Source organism: Sceloporus occidentalis, unplaced genomic scaffold, assembly GCF_023333645.1.
Source record: "Sceloporus occidentalis isolate IW3139 unplaced genomic scaffold, rSceOcc1.0.p SCAF_1, whole genome shotgun sequence".
Lineage (NCBI taxonomy): Eukaryota > Metazoa > Chordata > Lepidosauria > Squamata > Phrynosomatidae > Sceloporus > Sceloporus occidentalis.
This window is the reverse complement of record NW_028316981.1, coordinates 584669-597500: the sequence shown is the minus strand read 5'-3', so window position 1 is coordinate 597500 and position 12832 is coordinate 584669. Positions and strand designations below refer to the sequence as shown.

At 45.1% G+C, this 12832-nt stretch overlaps 1 protein-coding gene across 1 annotated transcript in view; it reads right to left on the bottom strand.

Moving 5' to 3' along the window:
* The window catches only part of LOC149320294 (vomeronasal type-2 receptor 26-like), a 10943-nt gene extending 3888 nt beyond the window's left edge, over positions 1-7055 (bottom strand). Inside the window, exons 1-3 of the mRNA XM_089499402.1 lie at positions 6801-7055; positions 3487-4299; positions 1728-1958 (exon numbers count right to left, since the gene is read on the bottom strand). Of these exons, the coding sequence (XP_089355528.1) occupies positions 1728-1958; positions 3487-4299; positions 6801-7055 (1299 nt within the window). The remainder of the gene's footprint in view (positions 1-1727; positions 1959-3486; positions 4300-6800) is intronic.
* Between the last annotated feature and the right edge of the window lie 5777 nt (positions 7056-12832).

The following is a 12832-nucleotide window of genomic DNA, read 5'->3' as shown; positions in this document are numbered from 1 at the left end:
AAGAGGAAAGGCATTTTAGGGGTCGTTCCCACTTACCTATAAAGTGGGTCATGATCCGAATTTAGGGTGCATCGTTCCCACTGAAGCTCGAATTTAATCTCCATTACTCCTCATTCGTTCCCATAGCATCTCGAATTAGAATTGAATTAAAATGTTTAAACCGGATTATCAGCCTATAATTCGGTTTAAAAAATAGTAGATTATAAAGCAAGTTATTTTTGAAAGCAAGGTACGATTCGCTGTATCCGAATGGGAACGACAAGGGTGTCTGATTCGGGAACCTGGAGATGGGAGGAGCAGCGCTCAAGGGGCTGGCCTGGGGCCTGGGGGTGTCACCCTCTTTGGTCTCTTTCTGCATCGCTGGCGCCATTTTCTTCCATTCGCATAATAACCTTTCTTCCAGTGGATTGCAACCTCCCCTCTGCTCCTCATTCATAGACCGATGTGTGAGGAGAGCCACTGAACACCATTTTAAACTATTCTTTCTTTTTTCACCTCTGCCTGAGCAGCAGATGGGCTTTGCAGTACATCCCTGCTTCATCGCCCTCCAAACAGCCCAAGGAGAACTGGGGAGGCAAAGCGATTTTGGGAAAGGAGGCTCATTCCAGAGGAACTATGGGATGGGCATTGCAGTACATGCCTGCTTGATCACCCTCCAAACAGCCCAAGGAGAATGGGGGAGGCAAAGTGATTTTGGGGAATGGAGAGCCTGGACGCCCAGGGATCTGAGGGGGGGATCGAGCCTTATCTTCTCTCTTCCCCAAAGATTCTCTCCCCAATAATGAAGCCCGCTGCCTTCTCCTCCTTGATCTGATTTGCCAAGCCTCCTTCTAGTCTGGGGAGACACAACAGAAGAGCCTTGGATGCAGCCGATTTTCATTGGCTGCCCCCCCCCAAAAAAACCCAAGACTTGTGACGTCTGAAGCCTACGCACTTGATTGACAGCTTGTGGACACAAATGGGAACAGGGAGCAAGTTAATCCGCTTTAAAATAAAGCGATTTAAAATAAATGGGAATGAAAACAGCGTCTAAATGAATCGAGGTAATTTGCCCCTTTTGGTAATGGAAACGATGGAAAAAATTCGAATTATTCCCGGAACATAATCCAAATCAGAATCACTCCAATATAATACGTTTTATCTGCCAAGTAGGAACATCCCCTTAGATAGCTATGGAAAGGCACCAACTAGGGATAGCCCTGTTGTCAAGGGCTGCTGAATCCACTTTGGGGTTTAGTCCTAATGTAAAAGGAGCCATTTAAGGTGCCAGCTGAATGACAAAATAAATGAGCAGACCTGGTACATTCAGCTTGGAGAAGAGGAGACCAAAGTGTGACATGATTTAAACAGCTCAAGAGAGGAGGATGCAGGTTTGTTCTCTGCAGCCCCAAAGGGTAGGACCAGGTCTAATGGTTTGTAATATCAGAAAGGTGGCTTTTGATTGAACATTAGAAAGAACATTGACAATTCCCTACAAAGATGGAAAGGTCTCCTTCCCTTGACATCTTTCAAAAAAGGCTAGAGCTCCCTTTTAGGAATGCTTTAGATGGAGATCCTGCACTGAGCTGAGGCTGGACTGGATAGACTTGAGGGGACCTCTTCCAATTCTAGGATACTATTATCAGACCACTTGACTCACTAAAACGTAGAAATTTCATTGTTAAATCTGCACCAGCATTCATAGCCTAAAGGAGATGATCAAAACACAAAAGATTTTCTGTCCTCACCTGATTGAGCTGTTCAGGCCAAATGATGGCCTCCTGGTCGATGGTGAACCTGAGGCCTGGTTCCTCCTGTCTTTCCAGACTCCCAAATTTCATCCGAACGATGGATCTGTTGGGGAAAAGCACCCAGTTCACGATGTCGAAGGGGGCGGCCATGTCTCCATTCTCGCCCAAGGGCACTCTGTCATCCATGGAGGAATTGTAGGACTGGGGGCTTCTCAGGAAGGAGTGAAGCTGGGAGAAGAGAGGAAAGAACGGGAGACTGAACTTGGTGGTCTCATCCAAACCCATCCTTAGGAGATCTTTCTCTCCCAAGCTGGAAGACTTTCCCTTGAGAGTCTCCTCCATGAAAACTGGAGATGGTGGAAGGAGGAGGTCAGAAGACACAGAGCAGGGCTTTCTGAGAAGTGGCACCCAAACTGTAGGACGCAATAGGAAGCCAGTCAGTCTTGATCTTCATAGAATCGTAGTGTCAAAGAATAATAGAGTTGGAAGAGACTGCAAGGGCCATCCAGTCCAACCCCCTGCCATGCAGGAAATCACAATCAAAGCATCCCCGACAGATGGCCATCCAGCCTCCGTTTGAAGACCTCCAAGGAGGGAGACTCCACTACACTCCAAGGGAGTGTGTTCCACTGTCGAACAGCCCTTACTGTCAGGAAGTTGCTCCTAATGTTGAGCTGGAATCTCTTTTCCTGCAGCTTGCATCCATTGCTCTGGGTCCTAGTCTCTGCAACAGCAGAAAACAAGCTTGCTCCCTCCTCAATATGACATCTCTTCAAATATTTAAACAGGGCTATCATATCACCTCTTAACCTTCTTTTCCCCAGGCTAAACATCCCCAGCTCCCTGAGACGTTCCTCATAGGGCATGGTTTCCAGACCTTTCATCATTTTAGTCGCCTTCCTTTGGACACGCTCCAGTTTCTCAATGTCCTTTTTGAATTGTGGCGTCCAGAACTGGACATAATATTCCAGGTGGGGCCTGACCAGAGCAGAATATAGTGGCACTATTACTTCCCTTGATCTAGACACTATATTTCTATTGATGCAGCCTAGAATCGCATTGGCCTTGTTAGCTGCTGCATCGCACTGTTGACTCATGTTCAACTTGTGGTCTACTTGGACTCCCAGATCCCTTTCACATGTAGTTTCATTCAGCCAGGTGTCCCCCATCCTATATCTGTGCATTTCATTTTTCCGCCCTAAGTGCAGTACCTTACATTTCTCCCTGTTGAAGTTCATTTTGTTAGCTGTGGCCCAGCTTTCTAGTCTATTCAGGTTATTTTGAATTTTGATCCTGTCCTCTGGAGTATTAGCTATCTTCTGGTGGGTGGTCCAAACAGAGCTGCTCTGCCTGGACTTTGATATTTTAAATTGATCCATTTCAGGTCTTGTAAAATTGGATTGTTTTTGAAGGTCACCTCCCACCCAAATGCCCACTCAAATGCCCACCCAGGAAGACCAGGTACCAGGCAGGGAGCTGGGCAAGGGTTGCAGAGGGAGGGTCCAGGAGGTGTGTGTGCTGCCCCTTCTTCTTTTCCAGTGCCTTGGCGATCTCACACAAGGAAAGCATCAGAGAAGCTGGGAGGGGTGGGAGTAGGACTGGACCAGGTGTCACCCTTCCTCTGAGGTAGTCCACACTCCTCACACTCCCCAAAAGATGCCACTGTCCCCACCTTTGAAACTCACTCCAAGAAATCTGGCAGAGAGTGCCCCAAACTATTTGCTAACCATTTGTGTGCATGAAGAGAGGGCTTTACCTGCCATGGCTGGACCCTTTGATATTTTGACCAGCCATTGCTAGCTGATGTTCTCTTGGACCTGGAGGAGTAAGCTGCACTTAAGGCATGGGCCATAGTCTGTACGGTGGTGTAAATGTTGTAGGTGTCCAGAGAGAGAGTCTTTTCAAGCATCTCTGGAGATGCCATACTCTCCGGATCCTCCCTCTCTTGGCATCTCTTCCAGCCTTTCACAGACAATGTGTGCTGCGAATATGAACAGTTGAAGGCCTTTTCCAGGAACTGAGCCATAGCAGGGACAATCCATGGCAAATCATCATAGTTTGTCTCTTTGTGAGTCTGTGGAAGGAAGGAAAAAAGGCTGTGGAAGGTCTGGGAAGAGATATCACTGTACTTCAGCTGCAAGGCCAGGTCCCACATGGCAGTGGTGACCAACACTTTCCCAGCCAGGGATATTCGCCGTGCTCTAAATATGTTTTGAATAACGATGATCCCATCAGCAAAGGAGCTAGTCTCTGCAAAGTAAAGGAATATGTTGACCCCTTGCCATTCAAGTAGTTGAAAAGGCACGTTTGTCACGTGCTTTGTTAGGTCTGGGATTCGTTGTGAGAAGGCAACACAGATCCCGTTCCTTTTAAACAGGGGCATCAAGTTGTTCAGAAACCTTTCTCCATTTTCATTGTCTAGAACAAAGAGACCGACCCAGGTCCACCCAAAATGGAGGAGCAGCTGGACCATCCCTGGGTACAGGGCTTCCTCCGTTCGGACCGTCCGGTAGAAAAAGGGAAACTGAAGGTCATCCTCCAGAGAGCGAGTTACAAAAGCGTAATTGATCTAAACGGAGAAAAGAAAAGGCAGGTGTTTGTGTTTTGTTTTTTTTCAAAAGAGAAAATTGTCTTCTTTTTCCTCAGTTGGGATCAAGGACATCTTTAACTTCACAGAGAGAAGGAGGGCGAAAGGAAAGGAGGGACAAGGAAGGAAGAAAGGAAGGAACAAATAAGGGAGGGAGGAAAGAGAGAAAGAAAGAAAGAAAGAAAGAAAGAAAGAAAGAAAGGGAGAGAGGGAACCAGGGAAGAGGGAGGGAGGGAGGAAAAAAGGAAGGGAAAAAAGGAGGGAGGAAAGGAAGGTTGGACAACACTCCTTGGTTGTTTGCAAACCCCACTTTGTCTGTGAGTCTTTTCCAATCCGACTGTAGTATTTGGTTTGTCCAGGCCAATGCAATTTTAGGCTGCATCAATAAAAGTATAGTGTCTAGAGATCAAGAGAAGTAATAGTGCCACTGTATTCTGCTTTGGTCAGGCCCCACCTGGAATATTGTGTCCAGTTCTGGGCACCACAGTTCAAAAAGGACATTGAGAAACTGGAGCGTGTCCAAAGGAGGGCGACTAAAATGGTGAAAGGTCTGGAAACCATGTCCTATGAGGAACGACTTAGGGAGCTGGGTATGTTTTGCCTGGAGAAAAGAAGGTTAAGAGGTGATATGATAACCCTGTTTAAATATTTGAAGGGATGTCATGTTGAGGAGGGAGCAAGCTTGTTTTCTGCTGCTCCAGAGAACAGGACATGGAACAATGAATGCAAGCTCCAGGAAAAGAGATTCCACCTCAACATTAGGAGGAACTTCATGACAGTAAGGGCTGTTCGACAGTGGAACATACTCCTTCCGCGGAGGGTGATACAGTCTCCTTCCTTGGAGGTCTTTAAACAGAGGCTGGATGGCCATCTGTCAGGGATGCTTTGAATTGGATTTCCTGCATGGCAGGGGGTTGGACTGGATGGCCCTTGTGGTCTCTTCCAACTCTAAGATTCTATGATTCTATGATTCTATGATTCTATGAGACATGCGGGTAGAAATAAGACAGTGAGAAAAGACAAGCCAGTTTGTCAGTCTAGCAGCGTATGTCTCCACTGTTCAAACTGGGCAGGGACAATGTAAAGTCGAAGACTTTCATGGCTGGCATCCATAGTTTTTTGTGGGTCCTAATAGTCCTAATTTCAACCGGAAAGAAGAAACCCTTAAAGTGAACAAAATTTGGCTACCAGTCCTGAGGAATAGCAAAATTAGGACTCAGCAAATGCAAATGGGAAACCATTCAGAGTCAGGGGCTTTCCCAGCAGATAATGATCACCAATTAGCAGACATTAATCCTCGTTTGCATTAGCCTCCCAGGCTGAGGCCAGCCATCAACACAGAACAAGACACATGCAAATCACTCCTGCATTCCCAGGCTCACACAGGATATATACACCCAACGTTTTCCAGGCAAAGCGTTCTCTGAAGATGCCAGCCACAGATGCTGGCGAAACGTCAAAAAACTATGGGCAGGAACAATCCTGATTAATTTTTTCTTGTCCCACTTTCTCAGCTGCTTTTGCTATGCCCATCTTCTCTAGAAGAGGAGAAGCAAACAGCTGGATCCTTTCCTATTTCATGTGGACCTCACTAATAACTTTTGCCATCCTACCCACACTCTGATGTTGTCTGGCCACATGTGCCCCAAGTTCCTTCTCTGAAATGTCAAAGGGTGTGTGCCCTAGGAGTGGAAAACCTCTCTCCTTAATCATAACTTTGGTCCCCTTTCTCTGGTCTCCCTTTGAAAAGCCAACCCAAACATTTAACTAGGAGGGTGCGGGGTGTGCAGACCACACTAGGTGACATCCTAAGAGTGGGAAAGAGGGAGCATGGAAAGAAGAAAGGAAAGAAAGAAAGAAGAACAATAGGAAGGAAAGACAGGTGTCACTAAGGAGGTGTGGAGTGTGCGGACCCTAAGAATGTCACCAGGTGACACCACTGCTTCCCAGACACTTGCCTGATGGCAGAAATTGGTTATAGAGTTCACCTGTGTCACTTTAAAATGCTAGGAAGAAGAAAGAGGTGTTTGTAGGGTGAGGCTCAGTGAGAGTTTTCAAAATATTTTTTTAATTTAAAAAAAATTCATTTAAAATTTCCTGTAAAATCTTACCAAATGTTCACTTTAGCCACATGAAACTATGTGCATGCTAATACCTTTTGGCTGTGCATATGACATTTAAATTTAAAGGTATGATTTTAATTTTGCTAGTTGTTTATGTCACAACTATTACCATTACATCCAGTGATATGTGGGATTGCAATTGAGAAGTATACTTAGTTAAAAAAAACACCACCTATACTAAGGATTCTCTATGGTGTTGTATGGAATGAGATCAATGGGGAGTGGGACACTATGAGTTACCACACTGGATGACCCAACCCTAGAGACACCACTGCAGCCAATGTCCCCCTTTTAGTCCTTTGCTGAGACTGAGAAGTGGGACTGCCTCCAGGCCCTCCTCCATCCCCTCTCCATCCTCACCTGGGGCACTTTGTAGATGCCCAGCACGGCTGACATCCAGAGGGCATTTTCGGAGTCCATCCCTTCAAGGACCGCCAAGAGGCTATTCTTCTGTCCACAGGAGTAATTGGGAATACTGGCCGGGGCTGCCGAGAGGAGGTCCACCAATCCATCCGAAGTCATCCTGGCCTCAAAATAGCTCTCGTGGACATTGTACCCCAAGGTGATATTGGGTAAGAGCCTGGGATCCTGGTTGATCTCTTGGGTGGCGAACATGAAGGAAAGGGTGTGCCAGTACAATGTGTTTCCTTTCCTGTCAAAAGAAATGCGCCAAGCCAACCATCATCATCATGCACCCATTGAAAATCATATCTTGCCATCAGAATCGTACATTTCATAATCACACATTTTATTGTACAAATATATCTAGATTGTATAATATAATATCTAATAATACTAAAGGGGGAAGGAGGCTGAAGAAATGTTGAAAAGGAGACAATAGTTTCTGGGGCTTAATCATTTGGAATTTACAAATTTGCTCCCGAAGAATCTGTGTGAAGCGCAGCAACAAATGCACAGAATCTTTACAAACTGTAGCAAACTGCCACTTTACTGTCTGAGCTGGAGATTTGCATTCAGAGCCTTCCTTCTTTCCTTCAGCTGAAACACAAAAGTGGAGGATTTGCACCCGTATCTCCTGCCTGATAAAATGGCCAGGGCCTGAGGTCTGGCAACCCTAACTACTAACCCAGCAAGGGAGGTCTCCTCTGTCCATTAAAAGGAATGGCCAAGAAATCTCATTTTCTCTTCTGTCATAAATGACTGGCAACCTTCACCTTTGGAAAATGGCAAACTATCGGTAGCAAAATGAAAACGTTTTGGATGGAAATAAAGCAAGAAATAAATATAATAAAAGGAGGTGGGAAGTGGAATTGGATCAAGAAAGATATATAACCATTTTGAGTTCCCGCTATGCAGGGGCCAGATACAAAAAATAGAATAATAATATAAGCTTTAAAAATAAAGATTTTGTCATTTTTAATAATTGTTATGTTAAAAATTCCTCTTCTTTATTTAATCCAATAAAAAGAAGAGGAATTTTTAATACAACAATTATTAAAATCGGCAAAAGCAAGAAGAAAGATGAGAACTTAGTCAACGTATTATATATCAGAATAGTCTTTGACTATTTAGCAGGAAAACAGAGATCTTTCTACAGGGCAACTGAAGGAAGAAGGTCCAAAACACATTGTAAAAATAACCCAGTTAGAGACCACTTTACCTGCCCTGCCTAAGTGCAAGGGAATCCTGGGAATTGTAGTTTATTGTGGCCCCAGAGGACTCAGAGAGAGAGAAGGCTCAATGTCTCACAAAGCTACAGCTCCCAGAATTCCCTGGCATTGAACCAGGGCAGTTAAAGCAGTCTGAAACTGGGTTATTCCTGCAGTGTGTTTTGGATCCAAGTTAGGTTTTGAAATTGGACAATACTGCTTAATAATAATAATAATAATAACAATAATAATTTATGTATTTATAGCCCACCTTTTCACAGGGAATCAAGGCGGGTTACAAAATCTAAGAATGTTGCTTAAGAAGGTAAGAGACATGAGAATGTGAAAAGGACTATAAAAGCGATAGTCCACAAGAAAGGTAAAAGGACATTAAAGAGAAGGGGGGGAGTGAACAGCAATTGCTTATATTACGGCATGAATAATCTGAAAAGTGATAACTGTACGGTTGAATTAGATGAAATGAAAGAGCTTGAGACTCCCTTATTATCCTTGGGACCAGAAGTGTTTTGGATTTTGGATTTTTCCTGATTTGGGGATATTTGCATCTACATAAGGAGATATTTTGGCAATGGGACCCAAGCCTAAACTCAATATTCATTCATGTTTCGTTTATCTGGATAAAGAAGACTCAGCTTGTATATATGGGGGGAGGACTATAGACGGACCAGCCTCCCCCAAGGAACCCAGAGTTCAGATGGGGTTTGGAAACCAATGCATTTGGGGGAAACATATGCATTTTGTGCCCTGTTCTCCCTTGGCCACCTCAAGACTTACCAGATCAGTCTGCCAGCGGGGGCCTTGTTGAAGCTGTGCAATTGGGAAATAGCTTGAGTTGCAGAGACAACCCCTCCAATGATGTGGTCTCCGGGTCTGTAGTAGTTAAACACTTCGTCATTTTCCCTGATCAGCATAGAGGGACATTTGGGCATCCTTACAATGCCAGCCATGAAGAGTGGTGGGCACAGCATCAAGAGAAGGAGAAGCATGGAGTGCCTGGTGCCTTCTGCCCTCATGATTTCTCATCAGATCAGAGGAGTAACTGGAGGAGTAACTAGAAAAACAAGCTCCTTTTCCAAGACCAAAGGGTCCATGGATTTCCAAAGACAGAATGAGCCCAGCTAGTGAAGTCTTCCCACTTTTTAAGGGGGATGATGGGACTTACATCAAAACGCAGAGCGTGCCCAAAGTAGAGTCTCTGTCGCACGGAGGAAGCATTTATGAGCCAAGTCCTTCCAGGCTGTGCTTTGCAAAATAGCTCTCAAAGCTCTCTGTTTCTCTGCGAGGAAATCCTTGGAGGTTTGGGAAGACAACAGATAAAGTACTGTGATTCTGATCATTGTAAACTGCAAAAAATAAAATAAAATCACCACAATTCCTTGGTGTCTCTGTTCAATTCCATGCTCAAAGGACCCAGCAAGAGAACAACATGTTTACACAGATGCCACACAGTTGGCATGCCATGTTTTTATCAGGAAAGTTCAGAGTTCAACTCAGGCTAACGTTGGAGAGGTGAAAGGGCTTCCTAAATTCTCATCTTCACTGCAGAGGTAATGCAATTGGGCACCACTTTAACCCCCATAGAAAGTGCATCCTATGGAACAGAGATAGTACAGGAATACCTGGTTAATCTAAACAAATATAAATCTCCAGGACCAGATGGACTCCATCCAAGGGTATAAAAAGAACTGGCAAATGTAATATCGGAGCCATTGGCAATAATCTTTGAGAACTCCTGGAGAACAGGAGAAGTCCCATCCGACTGGAGGAGGGAAACGTTGTCCCCATCTTCAAAAAGGGGAAAAAAGAGGATCCCAACAATTATCGTCCAGTCAGTCTGACATCAATACCAGGAAAGATTCTGGAGCAGATCATTAAACAGAGAGTCTGTGAACATCTAAAAGGCAATGCCATCATCACAAAAAGCCAAAACGGGTTTCAGAGAAAGAAATGCCAGAGAAATCTGATCTCTTTCTTTGATAAAATTACCAGCTTGGTAGATAAATAATAATAATAATAATAATAATAATAATAATAATAATAGTAATAATAATAATTATTATTATTATTATTATTATTATTATTATTATTATTATTATTATTTATGTTTCCCCACCTCTCCTGGTGGATCGAAGCAAGGTTACAGATTAAATAAAAGCACAAAGTGTTTACAGATGAAGGGAATGCTGTGGATATAGTATATCTTGATTTCAGTAAGGCCTTTGACAAAGTTTCCCATGATATTCTTGCAAACAAACTTGTAAAATGTGGGCTAGACAAAGTAATTGTTACATGGATTTGTAATTGATTGACCGGCCGAACCCAAAGGGTGCTCAACAATGGCTCCTTTTCATCTTGGAGAGAAGTGGCCAGTGGAGTCCCACAGGGCTCTGTCCTTGGGCCAGTGCTATTCAACATCTTTATCAATGAATTGGATGACAGAATTGGGGGCATATTTATCAAATTTGCAGTTGACCCCAAATTAGGAGGAATAGCTAATACTCCAGAGGACAGGATCAACATTCAAAATGACCTGAATAGACTTGAAAGTTGGGCCAAAGCTAAGAAAATGAAATTCAACACAGAGAAATGTAAGGTACTGCACTTAGGGCTGAAAAATGAAATGAACAGATATAGGATTATGGGGGACACCTGGCTTAAGGAGACTTATATGTGTGAAAGGTATCTTGGAGTCCAAGTAGACCACAAACTGAACATGAGTCAACAGTGCGATGCAAGAGCTTAAAAGGCCAATGCAATTCTAGGCTGCATCAATAAAAGTCTAGTGTCTAGATCAAGAGAAGTAATAGTGCCACTGTATTCTGCTCTGGTCAGGCCCCACCTGGAATACTGTGTCCAGTTCTGGGCACCACAATTCAAAAAGGACATTGAGAAACTGGAGCCATGTGTCCAAAGGAGGAGGACTAAAATGGTGAAGGGTCTGGAAACCATGTCCTATGAGGAACGACTAAGGGAGCTGGGGATGTTTAGCCCGGAGAATAGAAGGTTAAGAGGTAATATGATTTACATATTTGAAGGGATGTCATATTGACAAGGGAGCAAGCTTGTTTTTTGATTTTCCAGAGAACATAATAAATAAATAAATAAAAATTTTATTTGTATACCGCCCTTCCTATGATCAGGGCGGTGAACAGCACACTACAAATACATATATCCACATACAATACAATAAAACCAACTATTAAAAATGCTAAAACCCCATCAACCAGCTACCATTGCTGTCGAAAAGGGGGCGACTAGCTGGAACTTATGTCAGGGAATGCCAAACGGAACAGGAAGGTTTTTAATTCCTTCCTGAATTGGGCCAGGGAGGTGGCCGAGCGGAGCTCTATGGGCAGCGTGTTCCAGAGGGTCGGGGCGATGATGGTATATGACCTCCTTGTTGTGGAGGCTAGTCTAGCCCCTGGGACCCTCAGTAGTTGCTGCCCAGATGTTCTGAGTGTGCAGGGCGGAATGTATGGGGAGAGGCGGTCCTCAAGGTATCCTGGGCCCAAGCCATGTAGGGCTTTATAGGTTATAACCAACACCTTGTATTGTGCCCGGAAGCGAATGGGCAGCCAATGCAGATCTTTAAGTACAGGTGTAATATGACTGGCCCTGGAAGTACCAGTGACCAGTCTGGCTGCCATATTCTGTACCATCTGTAGCTTCCGGGTGTGGTACAAGGGTTGCCCCATGTAGAGCGCATTGCAGAAGTCCAATCGAGAGGTTACCAGAGCATGTACTACCGTTTCAAGGTCTCTCTAGGCCAGGTATGGGCGCAGCTGGCGAATAAGCCGAAGCTGATAACAGGTGCTCTTGACCGTCGCATCCACCTGAGCTGTAAGGTGAAGCGACGAGTCAAGAAGCACCCCCAGACTGCGCACGGAGTCCTTCACAGGAAGCGTGATCCTGTTCAGGACAGGTGGAACCACCGCCATTCCCGGACCAGGGGAACCTATCACAAGTACCTCCGTTTTCTCTGGATTCAGACTGAGTTGGTTTTCCCTCATCCAGCCCATTACTGACTCCAGACAGGCCATGAGAGGAGAGACGCCATCCTCAATCACTGCATCAGTCGGAGACATAGAGAAGACTATTTGGGTGTCATCAGCGTACTGATAACCCCGCGCCCCATGTCTCCGGATGATCTCTCCCAGCGGTTTCATGTAAATGTCGAAAAGCATGGGAGACAGAATGGCTCCTTGAGGGACCCCAATTGTGAGGGCCCTCTTATCGGAGCACACGTCTCCCAGCTGCACCATCTGGAACCTCCCAGAGAGGTAGGACCGGAACCACTGGAGCGCAGTGCCCCCGATTCCCACCTCTGCCAGGCGCTCCAGAAGGATACCATGGTCTATGGTATCGAAAGCCGCTGAGATGTCCAAGAGCACCAACAGGGACACGCTTCCCCTGTCGATGCCCAGACGGAGATCATCGACCAAGGCGACCATGGCCGTCTCAACCCCGTAACCCGCCCGAAAGCCGGTTTGAAATGGGTCCAGATAATCCGTTTCATCCAAGATCAATCGAAGCTGGATTGCAACCGCCCTCTCGATCACCTTCCCCAAAAATGGCAGCAGCGAGACTGGCCGATAATTACTATATATCAGAGGGTCGAGGGAGGGCTTTTTTAACAGCGGTTTTATAGTGGCCAATTTCAAGCTGGATGGAAATTGCCCGTCCCTCAGAAATGTATTAATAATCTGGTGTAACATCAAAGTTACCACCGGTCCCCCCTGAGCTACTAGCCATGAGGGACAG